Raw genomic sequence first — 19536 nt, 5'->3', positions numbered from 1 at the left:
TAAATGGTCAGCTCGACATAGATTACAAGACCTACACCAAACCCAAACCAATTAGGAGCAGACGAGGGCATTCAATCCAATTTGTGATCCCAGCTACAAAGACAGATGTATACAGCAATTCGTTCTTCCCCCACACAATTAAAGCATGGAATAATCCCCACCCAACTATAGTTACCCAACCAGATGCAACTAAATTTAAAGTAGCTCTTTCTTCCCAATAACCCTTTCTGGCTTAAGCCCTCCCTTCACCACCTCCAGTTTAAATTCCATTTGGAATATTTTGGAGGACCAAGAAACCAAGAACCAATCAACCAAGAACTCCCCATCCCATTCCCATACTGACCTGTCCTGGGCCTCCCCCATTGACAGAGTGAGGCCAAACACATATTGGAGAAACTGTACCTCATATTTTGCTTGGCCAGCTTACAACCCAGTACATGAATATTGATTTCTCCAATTTCATGTAACCCTTGCATTGCCTCTCTCTTCATCCCTCCCCCACCCTAGTCGTTGTATTAATTTAACTGTCAACCTGCTGAGTTTCACTATTTGTATCACTCGTTATCACCTTCTCCGCAGCCAACAATGGACCATTGTGGGCTCCACATTTCCTTGATCATCATTGCTGGCTTTGATTTGTCCTCTTGCATATGTTCTATGTACCTTTGCATTCACATGTTCTATGTACCTTTTCATTATCTCTCGTTTCCCTCTCCTCTGACTCTCAGTCTGAGGAAGGATCTCGATCCGAAACGTCGCCTATTCCTTTTCTCCAGGGATGCTGCCTGGCCCGCTGAGTTAGTCCAGCTTTTTGTGCCCTTCAGCAAATTGTTTCAAAAAATGTTGGCGGTACACTGTTGGAATTATAGTGCCCTCTGCAGTTGAAGTCTGTACTGAAATCTTGCTGGGTAACAAAAACAGTGAGATATGAATTAAGGCAACAAGGGGAGGGATATCTCCTGTGTGGTTATTGAGCCTGCCAAGGCATTGACTTGCAAATGTATAAAAGGGTCCACATCCTTTGATCCACTGCAGTCTGAGAAGGTTCCAGTTAGTGCTTTGGGAGCTCAGTGAAAATGGATCTGATCGTGACGGCACTGATCCTTACTGTGGGCTTCGTCATCTTCTTCACCAGCCTCGTTCAGAGAAAGCTGAAGGGAGAGAAATATCCGAAATGTTTGCCTTCCTTCCCGTTGATCGGAAGTCTGCTGAGTCTAAGGAGCAATCTCCCCCCTCATCTCCACTTCCAAAACCTCCAGAAGACATATGGCAGCCTCTTCTCCCTCATGATGGGCCCACGATATGTGGTGGTGATCAATAATTACCAATACGCCAAGGAGGTCCTGCTAAAAAAGGGCAAATTATTTGCGGGGAGACCCAGTTTGGTAAGTTTTCATCGAGTGACGAAATTATTGTGTTTAAAAATTATATCATTGAAATAATGCAGTCAACAATGATCAGACTTGACTTGCTAGGTTTAAGGTTTATTATTGTCATGTGTACCGAGGTACAGTAAAAAGCTTTGTTTTGTGTGCTAGCCAAACAGATCAGATAATACTATGCATAAATACATTCAAGTCAAACTCAAGTAGGTTCAGTTTTATTATTGTCATGTGGACTGTAAAAAGCTTTGTTTTGCATGCTAACCGAACAGATCAGAATACAATACAGAATACATAAATACAATCAATTTAAACTCAGTAAGTTTAGATTTAGAAAGGTGGAACTGTAGTTGTTGGTTTACACAGACGGACACAAGGTGCTGGAATAACTCAGCAGGTCAGGCAGCAACTCAAGAAGTTTGAAAAAGGGTCCCGACCAGAAACATCACCAATGCATGTTCTCCAGGGACGCTGCCGGACCCACTGAGTTGTGTCCTTTTAAGTTTAGGTTTATTATTGTCACGTGTACCAAGTTACAGTGATAAACTTGGTATTGCATGCTATCTGATCATATCAGAGAATACTAGGTATAAATACACTCAAAACCAAACTCGTGCAGTAGAGAGAACAAAGGGGGAAGATACAGAGTGCAGGATAAGGTTCACAGCAAAGATACTCCGCTATAGGATCTTTGGTTCACAGCATTGTAGCACACCAGTTTCAGAGACCAATGTCTGCAATGGGCTCGAGATGAATCGGGCATATGGAAGGGCCGTTCCGATTAATGACTCACATCATCTATGTTTCTCTTTAAAGTGATTTTGCATTTGTTGTTTAATCTAAAAGATTTGATATTTTACATGACAGTTTTGTTTTGTCCTGTTTTTCAACCTCTAATCCATTTTCATAAGCAGAGTTCCAAGTTTCTTCCACAATGACCGTACAGAAATACTTACTCTTCTGAACAATTTATGCCAATTTTTAAACTTTCTCCCTTATCCCAGCCTCCCTACCAGTCAATGCACAAGAGAATGATTGAATGATACTTTATTGTCTCGTATACCTACGTACCGTGAAATGCTTTGTTTTGCAGAGTACCCAGACAGTTTGCGTGTCTGCTGCCAACAGAGTTACAAAAGCACTGAACAGTCCTATCTACTGCCTGTCGCTGCGTGTGGCAGCCCCCCCTCCCCTGCATCCCCCATCGCTCTTGGCAGCTTCCCCAACCAGTGGAGACACAAGAGGCGGCAGAAGCTGGAATCTTGAGCAAAAAAACAAAGCGCTGGAGGAACCCAGCGGGCCAGGCAGCATCTTTGGAGGGAAATGGACAGATGATGTTTTAGGTTAGGACCTTTCTTCAGACTGATGAAGGGTCCTGACTCGAAACGTGGTGCGTCCATTTCTCTCCACAGATGTTGCCTGACCCGTTGAGTTCCTCCAGCGAGGTTTTGGTTTTTTGCTCCTTACCAATAGAGATCATTTCTCTCTAGCCACTAGAGGGCAGCACAGTGGCACAGCGGTCGAGTTGCTGCCTTATTAAAGTGCCAAAGACTCTGGTTAGATCCTGACTCCGGATGCTGTCTGTATCAAAGATCAAAGACCTATGATCTTTGGTCTGTATGGAGTTTGTACGTTCTCCCCGTGACTTCGGGGGTTTTCTCTGGATGCTCCGGTTTCCTCCCACACCCCAAAGACATAAAGGATTGTAGGCTAAGTGTTCAAGAAGGAACTGCAGATGCTTGAAAATCGAAGGTACACAAAAATGCTGGAGAAACTCAGCGGGTGCAGCAGCATCTATGCAGCGAAGGAAATAGGCAACGTTTCGGGCCGAAACCCTTATTCAGACTCAGTCCCAGGATTGTAAATTGTCCCTAGCATGTGTAGGTTTGTGCTAGTGTACAGGGTGATTGCTGGTCGGCATGGACCCAGTGGCCGAAGGACCTATTCCCGCACTGTTTCTCTAAACTATACACTAAACATTAGTCGCTTTATTTGCACTAAACGTTATTCCATTTTATCCTGTATCTGTACACTGTGGACGGCTTGATTGTAATCATGTATAGGCTTTCCGCTGACTGGAGAGCATGCAACTAAATGCTTTCCACTGTATCTCGGAGCACACGACAATAAACTAAACTCTCGCAATTCCTATTAATACCTTAAAAATATTGACTGATCTTTTCGTTTGCCCTCTAAACACTGTCAATATGATTCTAATTTGTGCAGTCTGCTTAGTAATTTAACCCTTGAAGTCCCGGTGTCATTCTGGTCAATGATGGGCCCAGTACTCATGCCGCCTTCGTGCTGCTGGCAGGAAACCAGGTCACCCGAGAAAAAAAAACACACACGGTTACGGGGAGAACGTACAAACTCCGCACAGAGAGCACAAACATAGTCAGATCTCTGGCGTGCGCCACCGTACTGCGCCTGGCCGCTCATTCCATACACCCACTCTGTGTGAAGAATTTAATGTTCATACCGTTGGGTTGTAAGCTTCCCAAACTCTTCCTCCAATTTGAGTGCATCTCTCAATTGTTCTCTCTCTGCTCAGGTGTCAACGGACTTGCTCTCCAGAGACGGAAAAGGCATTGCATTCGCAAACTACAGCCCAACCTGGAGATTCCACAGGAAGCTCGTTCAATCGAATATCTATCAATGTGGCAATGGTCTCGAAACTCTTGAGGAACTAAGTGAGTGTGAGCAGTATAACATGGGGCACAGTATCTTGGTATTTCCACCAGTGGAAGAGTCTAGGACCAGGTGGCACAGCCTCAGAATAAAAATACCTACCTTTAGAATGGAGATGAGGAGGAATTTCTTTAGCCAGAGGATGGTGTATCTGTGGAATTTATTGCCACAGATGGCGGTGGAAGCCAAATCATGGGGGAATTTTTAAAGTGGAGATTGATAGGTTCCTGATTAGGAAAAGCATCAAAGGTTACAGTGAGAAGTCAGGAGAATGGGGGTGAGAGGGAAAGATAGATCAGCCATGATTGAATGGCAGAGCAGACTCGATGGGCCGAATGGCCTAATTCTGCTCCTACTGTATGTCTTATGGTGTTGGCATTGGACAGTATAAAAGAGACCCGGACCATTTATTTGGAAGCATGAATTTACATTTCATTACAGCGAACAGAGAACTGAAAATCAAGTAATTCAAAATAAAATTCAGGGATAAATATTATCGGAAATGTTAACCCTGAAACTACCAGATTGTTGCAAGAACTCGTTCCTTTCAGGAAATAAAAATTCTCATTCTTATTTAATCTGAATTCCTGCATGAAACCAGCAGTACCATAGCGGCGACCAAGGCCCCCGACCACGGGCGAACAAAGGAGGAAGACTGACAAATGTCTTGCCCGCGGTGAATGTTTATGTAAACATTCTATTGGGAATTGTGTTCTTTTTAATTATATGGCTGAATGGTAACTCATTTCACTTTACCTTAATTGGTGCATGTGACAAATAAATGTGAACCTTGAACCTCTAACCTACCTCCATGAAACCAGACCAGCTAATGTGGTTAACTTGTAATTGCCACCACTGTTCAAACATAATTTGGCATTGGCAATGTTCATAGGAGCAGAATTAGGCCATTTGGCCCATCGAGTCTACTTCACCATTCAATCATGGCTGATCTATCTTTCCCTCTCAACCCCATGCTCCTGCCTTCTACCCATAACCTTTGGCAGCCGTACTAATCAAGAATGTGTTTAAATAGTCACTTTGCCATCCATTTCCTGTGCATGAATAAATAAAAAGAAAAATCCCAGCCACCAGCAGAGGTTTAGGGTTCCCAGAATCATGGAGAAAATAACACAGACACAAGCCCTTTGACCATCGGCCATCCATTAATACTATTCCATTTATTTTATTCTCATCATCTCCTCACCAGATTCTACCTACACACTAGGGGCAATTTATAGCAGCCAGAAGGTCACCACTTTGGGATGTGGAAGGAAACTGGAGCACCAGGTGGAAGCCCATGCAGTCACAGGGGAGAACATGCAAACTTCACACAGGCAGCACTGGGGGGGTCAGGCTTCTTTAGACTTTAGAGATACAGCGCAGAAACTGTCCATTCGGACCACTGAGTCCACGCTGACCAGCGATCACCCAGTACACTAGCACTACCCTACACACTAGGGACAATTTACAATCGGCAATTAACCCACAAACCTGCATTTCTTTGGAGTGTGGGAGAAAACTGGAGATCCCAGAGAAAAACCACATGGTCACGGGGAGAACTTACAAACTCCATACAGACAGCACCCATAGTCAGGATCAAACTTGGGTCTCTGCCACTGTGAGGCAGCAACTCTACCCCTGCGCCACTGTGCCGCCCTAGAGGAACAAACATGCTCAAGTACAAGTGTGTACAATAGCAGGTTACGCTGAGACAGTACACAAGAGTCGCCACGCTTTCCGGCGCCATCTTTTACCATCTACCCATGTGGCTGGCACTATGAGGCAGCAGCTCTACCTGCTGCACCACTCTGCTGCCCTTTAACATATTCAGTGAACATACCTGCAATGGCTCTTCTTCCAATGATAATATTCTTCTTTCTGTTGGTGAACAGTTTGTAAAGAGGTGACTTCCATTTGCACCATGCTTGAACAGTTCGTAGACGCCCCGCTCGACTTAATGACCGAGGTGTCACGGATGGTGACAAATGTAATCAGCTTGTTGTGTTTCAACTCATCCTATGAAAAGGGTGACCCAGAGTTCCAGAAAATGCTTGATTACAGCCAAGGAATTGTGGAGACTGTCGGAAGAGACAACTTAATGGACGTCTTCTCCTGGCTACAGGTAATCTCTTCCCAATCATCATCTCCATCCATAACATTTGAATGTTTACGCCCAAGTGTTTTCATGTTTTCTTTAGGCAGTCCCTGTGTCGACTTAAGATTTTTTAGATACATTTTGTTCATGTTTTGTGAAACAGACCCTTCGGCCCATCAGGTCCATGCCGACCATCGATCACCTCTTTGCACTAGTTCTATGTTGTCCCATTCAGAAGTTTAGTTTAATTTAGAGTTGCAGAGTGCAAACAGGCCCATCGGGTCCATGCCGACCATCGTTCACCTGTTCACACTAGTTCTATGCTATTCCATTCAGAAGTTTAGTTTAGATTTAGTCTTGAGATACAGCGTGGAACAGGCCTTTAGTCCCACAGAGTAGACGCTAACCAACGATCACCCATTACACTAGTTCTATCCTGCGCACTAGGGACAATTTACAGAAGCCAATTAAACTACAAACCTGTACGTCTTTGGAGTGTGGGAGAAAACCAGAACACCTGGAAAAAAACAGCACCCATAGTCAGGATTGATCCCGGGTCCCTGGCTCTGTATGACAGCAACTCTACAGCTGCGCCACTGTGCTGCCCTTGTTATTTCTCACTATTTTTATTGCAGTATTTTCCCAACGAGGCTCTTCAAACTCTGAAACGATCCATTGCTTCTCGAGACAGTATCCTTCACAGGAAATTTGAAGAGCACAAGGTAAAGTATGCAATGTGCAGCATCTCACTATGATTGGCATGGCGGTTCCAGCTGAACAGATGTGCTGTGGCCCTTAGAACACAAGAATAGGCTGTTCGGCCCACAATGCCTGTGAAACACATTGTAACAAGTTAAACTAATAGTCATAGATTGATACAGTGTGGAAACAGGCCCTTCGGCCCAACTTGCCCACACCAGCTACACTAGTCCCACCAGCCTGCACTTGGTCCATATCCCTCCAAACCTGTCCTATCCATGTACCTGTCTAACTGTTTATTAAATGTTGGGATAGTCCCTGCCTCAACTACCTCCTCTGGTAGCTTGTTCCATACACCCACCACCCTTTGTGTGAAAAAGTTACTCCTCGGATTCCTATTAAATATTTCCCTCTTCACCTTAAACCTTTGTCCTCTGTTCCTCAATTTCCCCACTCTGGACAAGAGACTTTGTGCATCTACCTGATCTATTCCTCTCATGATTTAGAACATCTCTATAAGATCACCCCTCATCCTCCTGCTTGAAGGAATAGAGACCCAGCCGACTCAACCTCTCCCGAAAGCTCACACCCTCTGGTCCTGACAATATCCTTGCAAATCTTCTCTGAATCCTTTCAAGCTTGACAATATCTTCCCTATAATCTCCTCTGCCTGCACGTGATCCATATCCCTGCATTCCCTACATATCCATGTGCCTGTCTAACAGCCACTTAAACGCCACCATTATATCTGCCTCCAGCACCATCCCAGGCAACGTGTTCCAGGAATCCACCATTTTAGTTTAGTTTGGAGATAAGGCATGAGTTCAGTTTAGTTTTGAGATACAGCGTGGGATCAGGCCCATCGAGTCCTCATCGACCAACGATCACTCGTACACTAGGGACAATAGAAATATTCTGCACACTAGGGACAATTGACAAATCCACTCTTCCTCGGAATGTGGCAGGAAACCGGAGCACCTGGAGGAAACCCACATGGTTATCAGGAGAATGTACAACCAAATAAATCAGGGAAGGTAGTGCATCCGTGGATAACAAGGGAAATCAGGGATAGTATCAAAACAAAAGATGAAGCGTACACATTAGCCAGAACAAGCAGCCTACCAGAGGACTGGGAGAAATTCAGAGTCCAGCAGAGGAGGACAAAAGGCTTAATTAGGAAAGGGAAAATAGATTATGAAAGAAAACTGACAGGGAACATAAAAACTGACTGCAAAAGTTTTTATAGATATGTGAAGAGGAAAAGATTAGTTAAAACAAATGTAGGTCCCTTGCAGTCAGAAACAGGTGAATTGATCATGGGGAACAGGGATATGGCGGACCAATTGAATAACTACTTTGGTTCCGTCTTCACTAAGGAAGACATAAAATGCTGGAGAAACTCAGTGAGTATTGCGTACAGTTTTGGTCTCCTAATCTGAGGAAAGACATTCTTGTCATAGAGGGAGTACAGAGAAGGTTCACCAGACTGATTCCTGAGATGGCAGGACTTTCATATGAAGAAAGACTGGATAGACTCGGCTTGTACACGCTGGAATTCAGAAGATTGAGGGGGGATCTTATAGAAACTTACAAAATTCTTAAGGGATTGGACAGGCTAGATGCAGGAAGATTATTCCCGATGTTGGGGGAAGTCCAGAACTAGGGGTCACAGTTTAAGGATAAGAGGGAAGTCTTTTAGGACCGAGATGAGGAAAACATTTTTCACACATCTCTGGAATTCTCTGCCACAGAAGGTAGTTGAGGCCAGTTCATTGGCTATATTTAAGAGGGAGTTAGATGTGGCCCTTGTGGCTAAAGGGATCAGGGGGTATGGAGAGAAGGCAGGGATGGGATACTGAGTTGGATGATCAGCCATGATCATATCGAATGGCGGTGCAGGCTCGAAGGGCCGAATGGCCTACTCCTGCACCTATTTTCTATGTTTCTATGTTAGTCAGGATTGAGTCCGGGTCTCGGGCTCTATACAACAGCAGTTCTACCACTGCATCACTGTGCCGCGTCTTCACTGTAAAAAAAACTTTCTCTGAACTTCCTGACCTCTCGGTGCTTCTCATGGCTGTAACTGTCAGAATTGAATGCAATATTCCATTGTAGCCACGCACGGATACAGATTATGTCCCTGGATTTTGTGAGCAGCCTAGTTTATCCTTGCAGCTGGGAATTTGTGTTTTGTTCCCCAATTGTGTGGCTTTGCTCAGATGGCATGAAGTTGCAGAGAGTTGTAGATGTAGCTCAGTCCATCACACAGATCTGACCCCACCACTGACTCCATCCACACTTCACGCTGCCTCGGAAAAGCTGTCAACATAATCAAAGACTTGTACCACCCCGGTAATTCTTTCTTCTCCCTGCCCTCAGTGGCAGAAGGTACAGTAGTCTGAAAGCATGCATCACCAGACTCAGGAACAGCTTCTTCAGATCTTCTATAAGCTAGGGTACTGTCCAATTCACCTCTACCCCATTGTGGACATTGCACTAGGTCTATGGAATTGATGCGCTACAATGTTGAGAACTACAGAGAACGGGGTTCGATCCTGACTACGGGTGCTGCCTGTACGGTGTTTGCATGTTCTCCCTGTGACCACATGGGTTTTCTCCATTTCCTCCCACACTCCAAAGACGTGCACGTTTGTAGGTTAATTGGCCGGTTAAATTGTCCCCAGTGCATAGGAGAGTGTTAGTATACGGGGTGCTAGTCGGCGTGGGCACGATGGGCCGAAGGACCTGATTCCACACTCTACCTCTGAAAGTGTAAAATAAGTAAAAAGCAATGCTTTTCAGTGTACCTGGATACATGTGAAAATTATAAATCTAAACCTAAATATAATGTCCCTTGATAGACACAAAATGCTGGAGTAACTCACAGGTCAGGCAGCATCTGTGGAGAAAAAGAATAGGTGAAGTTTCAGGCCTGAAACCTTCGACTGAAGGAGTCGACTTGAAATGTAACCTATTCCTTTTCTCCAGAAATTCTGCCTGACCCGCTGAGTTACTCCACCATTTTGTGTCTATCTTCGGTGTAAACCAGCATCTGCAGTTCCTTCCTGAGTTTGAGTTTAGTTTATTGTTACATGTATCGAGGAACAGTGAAAACCATTGTTGAATGCTAACAAGTCAGCGGAAAGACAATACATGATTATAATCCAGCCATCCACAGCGTACAGATATGTGATAAAAGGGATAATGTGAATAACGTTTAGTGTAAGATACTGAGACACATAATATCCCTTGGTTCCTCTTTCCCAGGCAAATTATAACAGTGAATCCATCAATGACTTACTGGACTCTCTGCTGAAAGCTCAGGAGAATGTAAAGAACAACAACAGTCCGATCCCTGGACCACACCTGACCGACGACCATTTGCAGATGACCATGGCAGACATATTTGGAGCGGGGGTGGAGACCACGAGTACTACTATCGCCTGGATCATTCTCTACCTGCTCCACCATCCACAGGTAAAAGGGATTATTGCAGAACAGGCCACTTCACTCTACAATGCAGTCTGTGTCTTAGTTGGGGCACTAACATGGGCAGGGCCTACACAACGGTAGGCCTCTGGAGAGTGCAGGTACATACAGTAGTTTGTTGAAGGTGGCGTCACAGGTAGACAGGGTGGTCAAAAAGGCTTTTGGCCTTCATCAGTCAGAGTATTGGGTATAGAATTTGGGGGGGGGGGGGTCATGTTACAGTTATAAGATGTTGGTAAGGCCGTATTTATGGCATTGTGTTCAGTTCTGGGCACCATGTTATAGGAAAGATGTGGTCAAGCTGGAAAGGGTGCAGAGAAGATTTAAGAGGATGTTGCCAGGACTCAAGGGCCTGAACTATAGGGAGAGGCTGAGCAGGCTATGACTATTCCTTGGATCGCAGGAGGATGAGGGGTGATCTTATAGAGGTATACAAAACCATGAGAGGAATAGATCGGGTAGGCACAGAGTAGAGGAATCGTGAACCAGAGGACATAAGTTTAAGGTGAGGGGGGAAAGATTTAATAAGAATCTGTGGAGTAACTTTACCACACAAAGGGTGGTGGTGGGCATATGGAACGAGCTGTTGGACGAGGTAGTTAAGGAAGGTTCTATCACAACAGTTAAGAAACATTTAGACAGGTACATGGATAGAATAGGTTTTGAGGGATATGGGCCAAACGCAGGCAAGTGGGACGTGTGTAGATGGGGCTTGTTGGTCGTGGTGGGAAACGTGGGCCGAAGGGTCTGTTTCCACGCTGTATGATTCTATGACTGTATAGGATTACAATTAAGCTGTCCGCAGTGCTCAGATAAAGGATAAAGGGTATAACATTTAGTACATTATGTAGCAACGTTACAAAATTTAGAGATTTAAAAAATCAAGTCTGCAATTTATCCCATCAGATAAAGCATAAGAAGTTTAATTTGACACCTAATTCACTTTCATATCTTCAGTATTAAAAAAGTTATGGCCATTTTCATACTGAAATTAGCATCTTGTTCCCTATTGCTTTTCCATTGACAACTCAAAAGCTGTGATCGAGGACAGTCTAAAGCCCATAACTTTATTAAAAATTAAGAGAACTGAAAGACATTTTCAGTTATTATAGATTGAAGCATTCTGAAACAAATATGAAACAATCTTACTTGGATGACCTGAAATTAAAGCAGATAATTAGTTAGTTACCTAATTGTAGCTAATTACAAAATTCAATTACTAGATCTAAACATCTATCCATTTCTTAAGAAAAGGTTAATATTTTTGAATTAGCCTAAGTGTCCAAATAACATTCACACAATAATTCACAATATAACATGATTTTTAAATCTCATTGTCATGAATTTATAGGCCAAATGGAAGGAATTTAGTGTTTAATTCCCATAAATTAATGGGCATTTTAATCATCTTGCGAGTGGGTTTTTGTGGAACGCGATCGATTGGAACGTTGCGGTTTGCAGTGAATTTGAACCCCCATATCGGCAGGAAAAACACTGCCGGTTCGTATGAGGCCCAAATCACATTTTCGCAAAGTGAAATTTTGATTAAAGGCATCCTAAGAAGCAAGTTTATATGTAAAATAAACGGCTTACCTTGCTTCGTATGTGAGATCCGTCCCGTTATCGGCGTTGACGGCATTAGAAGTCGATTTTTATTTTACTCCAGCGCTGAAATTGTCCCGCGGTTTTTAAAACAAAATTCCGAGAACGGCAGTCGGAACGAATTTTCAGCATTAGGTAGAACGGCATTTTAATCCCGCCCCCCTCCTCATAGGCGCCAAAGTCACGCACACGGCCAGTGACAGAACTGCAGCGCCGCTGAAGGTAAGTTTTGTAACATACCTACATTATGCACATATGCACCCAAATATATTCATACAACACACACATATATTATTGAGCTGCAGGATATGCTGTTTTATTCCAGTGTGGGCTTTTAATGTACGTTGATAGACACAATGTGAACGTTACATGGGTAAATGCGACAACAAGCTGTCAGTGTAAAACATAATTAGTAAGACAGTTGAATAATGTGACTTTCTTCTATTGTAGGTGCAAACTAAAATACAGGAGGAAATTGAGAATAATGTAGGACATGAAAGACCCCCTAAAATAAGTGATCGATGCAACCTGCATTTTCTCAATGCGACCATAAGTGAAACGCTGAGGATCCAGCCAGTGGCACCTCTCCTCATCCCTCATGTGGCTTTGGTAGACACCAGGTAAATGCACCTGAGAGATCCAGGCTCCCATTGGGATCAGAGCGGCACGGCGGGTAGAGCCGCTGCCTCACGGCGCCAGACACCCCAGTTCGATCCTGACCTCAGAATCTGTTCATGTGGAGTTTGCACGTTTTTCCTATGACTGCATGGGTTTCCTCTGGTTTTCTTCCACATCCCAAAGGCATGTGGATTTGTACATTAATTAGCCTCTGTAGTTAACTAGTTAGTTAGTTAGTTCAGTTTATTGTCAGGTGTACCATGATACAGTGAAAAGTTTTTTAACAGTGTGTTATCCAGTCAGCGGAAAGACTACACATGATTACAATCAAGCTGTCTACAGTGTACATATACAGGACATAGGGAATAACATTTAGTGCAAGGTAGAGTCCAATTAAAGATAGTCCGTGGGTCACCAGTGAGATAGATGGTAGGTCGGGAAGCTCCCTGGTTGGTGATAGGATAGTACAGTTGGCTGATAACAGCTGGGAAGAAACTGTCCCTGAATCTGGAGGTACGTGTTATAGGGAGTGGATGAAAAATGGGATAACATAGAAATAGTGTGAATGGGTGATGGATGGTCGGCATGGACTCGGTGGGCCGAAGGGCTTGTTTCCATGCTGTAACTGTCAACTAAACATGGGAACATTATTTAACCACTTCAGCCCTGTTCCAGCATTCTGCCAGTTCATGGCTGATTCCTGTTGGACTTGTTTCCCCAATGCATTCATCCCCCCAACACACAGAACCCCAGATGTCCTGAAGTCCAAGCCTGGTCAACCTCCCTCTGAGTGGGAAAGTTGTCTAAAATATTTGCATAACATTGAAGCACGATTTTAATATTCACTAGACCAAGTGCAGTCTGTTCCTCCAAAGCGCGGTGGCGGGGGGGGGGGGGGGGGGTGGCCTGCGACATCACACACACTAACCACCCCTCCCCCCCACACACACTCATTACACCCCTTGATATTATCTTAATTTTATTAATTGGCTTCTTTTACCCCATCCCCACCCTATCCACGGACGAATAGACCTCACCTCGCAGGTGCGTCTAGAAGGGGGGGGGGGGCAGAGAGAGAGTGCAGAGACAGAGTGGAAGAGAGAGAGAGAGGGCACAACGTCTGCTTGAATCGAGAGCGGGTGGCGGTGCCCTGAGCGCAAGGGCATTGTGGCATCCGCAGCTGGGCGGCGGCTCTTTGAAAATAAATGTTAATGTTAAACAATTAGTCCAGGACTGAGTGGGGGGGGGAGGGGGATTGAAAGTGCGATGACAGCGTCTGCTTGAATCGAGAGCGGGTGGCGGTACCGCGAGCGCAAGGGCATTGTGACGTCCGCAGCTGCTGATTTAAAGATAACAGTAAGTTTTGTGAAGGATTTTATTGAAAATGTGTACAGAAAATTTCCCAAATTTAATGAGGAGTGGATATGCGATTGTAAAAGTAAAATCGCTAGCGAAATGGTAAAAATCTCGGCGTTTTTGCGTCTGGTTTTTGCGGAGTAACGAATCAAAGGCAAAATGCCGTACACACACACACACACACACACAGAGTTTTAAAAGTATATAGAAGATTCCAATGTATTTGTTTATAGCATTGGTGACTACACAATCCCCAAAGATTCAAATGTGATCATCAACCTCTGGGCTATTCATCACGACGAGAAGGAATGGAAAAGTCCAGGCACCTATGATCCAAGTAAGTATTGCATTGAATAGTAAAGAAAGCAAACTCAATGCTAGCATTTATTTCAAGAGGGCTTGTATACAAAAACAGGGATATAATGTTGAGGCTCTTTAAAGAGCTGGGAAGGTCGCATTTGGAATATTGTGAGCAATTTTGGGCACCATATCTGAGGAAGAATGTGCTGGCACTGGTGAGGGTCCAGAGGAGGTTTACAAGGATGATCCCAGGAATGAGTGGGTTAACTTCTGATGGTCGTTTGTCAGCAGTGGGGCTGTACTTGCTGGAGTTTAGAAGAATGAAGGGGACGTAATTGGAACAGAATAGTGAAAGGCTTGGATAGAGTGGATGTGGAGAGAATGTTTCCACTAGTGGGAGAGTCTATGACTACAGTTCATAGCCTCAGAATTAAAGGATGTTCTTTTAGGAAGGAGATGAGAAATTTCTTTAGTCAGAGGGTAGTAAATCTGTGTAATTCTTTGCCACAGAAGGCTGTGGAGGCCAAGTCAACGGATATTTTAAAGCCAGAGATAGATAGATTCTTGTTTATTACGGGTGTCAGAGGTTATCGGGAGAAGGAAGGAGAATGGGGTGAGGAGGGAGAGATAGATCAGCCATGATTGAATGGTGGAGTAGATTGATGGGCCGAATGGCCTAATTCTACTCCTATCACTTATGATCTTATGACTAGACTTCATCACTCTACACCCAAGGGTCTGTTTCCATGCTGTATCAAACATTCAATCTATGCCCTCTATCTAGTCTTTGACATTTCCACACCAGAAAATAGATTCTGACTATACATTTTCCTAAAAGCTATTCTGTGATCAGTTTATCACAGGCATGAAACAATAAGATTGTTGCTCTTGCCAGCTAGAGGAAACTACATCTGGGCAACCATCTTGTCACGATAGAGTCAGGAGCTGGGAGGTGATCAGTGGAGACACTAGAGGCTGCAGAAGGAGGAATCTGATAGGAAGGAATGTTAGGTGGAACCAGAGGAGGGAGGATGAGGAGCAGGTGGAACCAGAGAGGGAGGGGATGGAACTCATAGTGGGTTAAATGTGTGTGTGATAGATAGAACAAGGTGAAGGGAGGGGAATGTTATTGGTTGATGTGGAGGAGAAAAAGGTGGATGAGGGAACCTGGGTACAAACAAAATGAAAGGCAAAGGACCACAAGGGGGATGGGTCACTTTGAAGTTAGAAAATTCAATGTTTATATCATTGAGGTGTAGGCAGAACATGAGTGAGATAGAGTCATACAGCAAGGAAACAGGCCATTTGGCCCAACTCGTCCATGATGACCAAGATGCCCCATCTGCCGTGTTTGGGTCACGTCCCTCCAAACCTTTCCTATTCATGTACCTGTCCAAATGTCTTTTAAATGCTTTTATAGGCCTAAGGTCAATGGTTCCTTTATTATCATGTGTGCCAAGTGAAATTCCTTTTTTGCATTTAGATCAGTAAGCTTATTGCCATTCATAAGTACAATTCCCGATTAAGTACCATATGTACAGAAATAGCCCACTGAGTATGTATATATATATATATAATGCACCAAAGTGCGTGTGTGTGTGTATATATATGTATATAGATATAAAAAAATATTTCTAGATAGACAAATGTATAGGTAGATAGATAGGTGCGTGTGCGCGTGTGTTAAGATGTGTGTGTGTATGTATATACACACATATGCACACACATACATGTTAGTATATACATCCATACATGCACATCCAAGGTCTGCCACATAGACGTTCTTGAAAAAAAAAACCTTGGGGTGGGTATTTCTATATATTTCTATAAAACCATCTTTATTTTCTCCAGCTCGTTTTTTGGACACAGAAGGAAAGTACATGCACTCACCTTCGCCCAGTTTCCTGCCCTTTGGCGCCGGCCCAAGAGTCTGTGTCGGGGAGGTGCTGACAAAGATGCAACTATTCCTCTTCTTTGCCACCTTCCTCCAGCGCTTCACCGTGGAGGTTCCCGCCGGGCACCAGCTGGCGGGCCTGATTGGGAAATCTGGGATCGTCCAGCAACCAGAGAAATTCAAAATCCAACTCAAGTCCAGGAAGGCGTGGAAAGGCTGCGTCTCGTAAGACTGACAGCAAAGTGTTGCCCCGTTTGCAACCTTCCTCAGTGAGAAGGAGCATGGAGAGTAACTGTAAACCGCTGAGCCCCGTATCTTCTAAATGTTGTCATTCGCACTTGGCATGCGCATGTTATGTCCAAAGTGTCTTTGTAAATTTTCTCGTGTATTCTCCACTGGAAAGAGCAACAAAATGTTACCTTCAACCTTGTGTGGAGAGGTTTGCAGTTGGTGGGGTGAGGCCTTAACTTCTCTTCGGGTTTACATGACTAGGTGGAAAGACTTGGCTGCAGGGTCTGCCCCATTAGAGTCCTCGTAAATAAAAGCCTCGAAGCGTCAAATGGAAAGCTCTTGTAGAATGAGGTTTACTGTGATTGTAAATCAGATCTCCAATCTCAACACCAGGAGAACATCCATTCCCTTTCCCTCAACGAGGCAACTCAAGTCGACATTCACGTGCAACACCCACAGCCTTTGAGTAGTGAGGGATTTTAAGGGCCTGTCCCACTTTCACGACCTAATTCACGACCTTTTTTACTCGTGGACATTTTTCATCAGGCTAGAAAATAGCTCCGACCTACTTGATGCCACGAGTACCTACGATTAGCATCACGACCTACCTACGACCTCCTACGACCTTGTGATGACCATGCTGCGAGTATGAGTCAAGGGCAAACTCGGCAGAGGTCGTGAATGTGGGACAGGCCCTTTAGCAGGCAGCTGCTGGTTTTAGTTTAGTTTGCAGATTTAAGCGTGGAAACAGGCCCTTTGGCCCACCGAGTCCACCCTGACCCTCGACCACCCGTTCACACTAGTTCCATGTTATCCCACTTTCACACCTGGCCTGGCATGTGTTTGTATATAGTGTAGAACTCAAAGTGCAGGAGTAACTCAGCGGGTCAGGCAGCATCTCTTGGAGAACATGGGCAGGTGACGTTTTGGGTCGGGACCTCAGTCTGCTGATTATAGTCACGGGGGGGGGGGTGGGGGGTAGAATATTGGAAAAGAGGTGGTGGTGGGACAAAGCCAAGCAAGTGGTAGGTGGATGCAGCAAGGGGCGTGGGAGGAGTTGATTGCTGCAAATCTCCATGCCGCTCTCTCCCTCACCCCCCCTCTCTCTCCCTCCCCCCCTCTCTCCCTCCTCCTGTCACCCACTTTCCCTTTCCTCCTCTCTCTCCCTCCCTCTCCCTGCTTCTCTCCCTCAAGCTTTTCACTGTACCTTGATATACGCAACAATAAACTGAACTCAAACTCAATGAGAGAGGGATTGAGCAGATACTTGGTTTGACAAATGTTGCAGCATCGACATATTTGAATAGTTTAGTTTATTATTATTCTCATTTGTTCTTGATTAGTACGGGTGTCAGGGGTTATGGGGAGAATGGAGGAGAATGGGGTTAGGAGGGATTGACAGATCAGCCATGTTTGAATGGCGGAGTAGATTTGATGGGCCAAATGTACTAATTCTGCTCCTATCACTTATGACCTTTTGAATCCTTGAATATGGAACAGTCCCCCAACACAAAGCCGTTTTGAAGTATCATACATCTAAAATAGAAAAGTCTGCTAAACACGTATTTGAATATTAATAGCCACATTTTCTGATAGTCAGAAGCTCTGCCAGTCAGGTACTGAGACGCCAAATTGCTGGACATTACATTGGCCCTGGCGTTTTGATGTTTTGAATAAAAAGCCTCATTCTCCCATCTGAAGATAGGTGAATCCCTCTCAATCTTCTGTAGCAAAAACAAGTACTGCTAAAATTGTCACATTCAAAGGCAGGTAGAACCCGGCAGGTCAAGCAGCATCTGTGGAAGCAAAATTTAGCAAGTTTGCAGGGTTTTGAGCCAAAATATCGCCTATTTAATCTACTTTAGTTGAAAAATACAGCACGGAAACAGGCCCTTCGGCCCATCAAGTCCACGCCGACCTGCGATCACCCCTTACGCTAGCATTATCCTACATACTTTACTAAGCAGGACAATTTACCGCTGCGACACAGTGCAGCCAATTAACCTACAAACCTACATATTTGGAGTGTGGGAGGGAACTGGAGCACCCAGAGAAAACCCACGCAGGTCACAGGGAAAACATGCAAACTCCTTACAGACATCAACCGTAGTCAGGTTCGTACCCCATGTCTCTGGCGCTGTAAGGCAGCAACTCTACCACTGCGCCACCGTGCTGCCCACATCTGACATCTTTTGCCTCCATAGATGCTGCTGGACCTGATTTCTTCCATCATTCTGATTTTGTTCTAGATTTCAACATCTGCAGTCTTTCAAGTCATCACATTGATTCTTATCTTGTAATTATCTCTCATTGATGAATACTTCAGGGGGTCACAGCTTCACAGTGACGGTCATTCAAAATCATGATCCAAAGCTTGGGATGTTTATATTAAATATTTGCATGAAAAAATTCTATATAAATATATATTGACTATTACTACTTGATTTCATCTTTTGAAGCTCAATAAAAGGTGTGGTTAATGGTGATTTGTGGTCTTTCGTTCTCCAAACGACTTTCAGAAGTTAATCCCCAGTCTTTGTTTTAGAGATGCAGCTTGGAACCAGGCCCTTTGGCTCACCGCGTGCGTGCGTGCCGACCAATGATCACCTGTACACTAGTTCTATGTAATCCCAGTTTTGCATCCTACATGCTCGGGACAATTTACAAAAGACAGTCAACCTACAAATCTGCACGTCTTTGGAATGTGGGAGGAAACCGGGGCACCCAGAGGCAAACCCATGCGGTCACAGGGAGAACACACAAACTCCACAAACACAGTGCCCATGGTCAGAAACGAACCCACTTCTATGGGACTATCAGGCAGCAACTCTACCGCTGTGCCTCCTTATAGTATTGAGGTATTCATCCACTGACCAAAGTCTAACGTCCGCAATGGGGTAGAGGTGAATCAGACAGTACTCTAGCTCAGTGGTTCCCAACCTTTTTTAGCTCATGGCCCCCTTGGGATCTTTTAATTTTTCTGTGGCCCCCCTGACATTATTAGCGGAAAAAACGTACTTCAATATTATAATACCTTCCATAAAAATATCAGTGTCTATTAATTGCACTTATATTCTCTTTTATTCTATTCCCCAAACATCAAAATATATTTCAACTACATAGATTTAAATTTATTAGAACTGAAATTTAGGAGGCAACAGGGTGGTAGCTCTGTGGCCCCC

The 19536-nt window shown here is 44.3% G+C and overlaps 1 protein-coding gene across 1 annotated transcript; it reads left to right on the top strand.

Moving 5' to 3' along the window:
* Positions 1-722: 722 nt before the first annotated feature.
* LOC116981207 (steroid 17-alpha-hydroxylase/17,20 lyase) lies at positions 723-18840 on the top strand. Its single transcript, XM_033034048.1, has 8 exons — positions 723-1385; positions 3934-4072; positions 5963-6192; positions 6801-6887; positions 10132-10341; positions 12406-12575; positions 14163-14266; positions 16081-18840. The coding sequence occupies exons 1-8, from the start codon at positions 1077-1079 to the stop codon at positions 16350-16352; spliced, it is 1521 nt and encodes a 506-aa protein (XP_032889939.1). The 5' UTR covers positions 723-1076; the 3' UTR covers positions 16353-18840.
* Positions 18841-19536: the final 696 nt, after the last annotated feature.

Source organism: Amblyraja radiata, chromosome 15 (assembly GCF_010909765.2).
Source record: "Amblyraja radiata isolate CabotCenter1 chromosome 15, sAmbRad1.1.pri, whole genome shotgun sequence".
Lineage (NCBI taxonomy): Eukaryota > Metazoa > Chordata > Chondrichthyes > Rajiformes > Rajidae > Amblyraja > Amblyraja radiata.
Note: the sequence above shows the minus strand (reverse complement) of the source record. Positions and strands in the feature narration are given on the sequence as shown.

Bases quoted from the DNA above. Each gene is read 5' to 3' on its own strand.
- LOC116981207 (XM_033034048.1), top strand. From the start codon at position 1,077: ATGGATCTGATCGTGACGGCACTGATCCTTACTGTGGGCTTCGTCATC. The intron at 6,193-6,800 runs GTAATCTCTTCC...TTTTTATTGCAG, and splicing joins ACGTCTTCTCCTGGCTACAG to TATTTTCCCAACGAGGCTCT. The intron at 14,267-16,080 runs GTAAGTATTGCA...TATTTTCTCCAG, and splicing joins TCCAGGCACCTATGATCCAA to CTCGTTTTTTGGACACAGAA.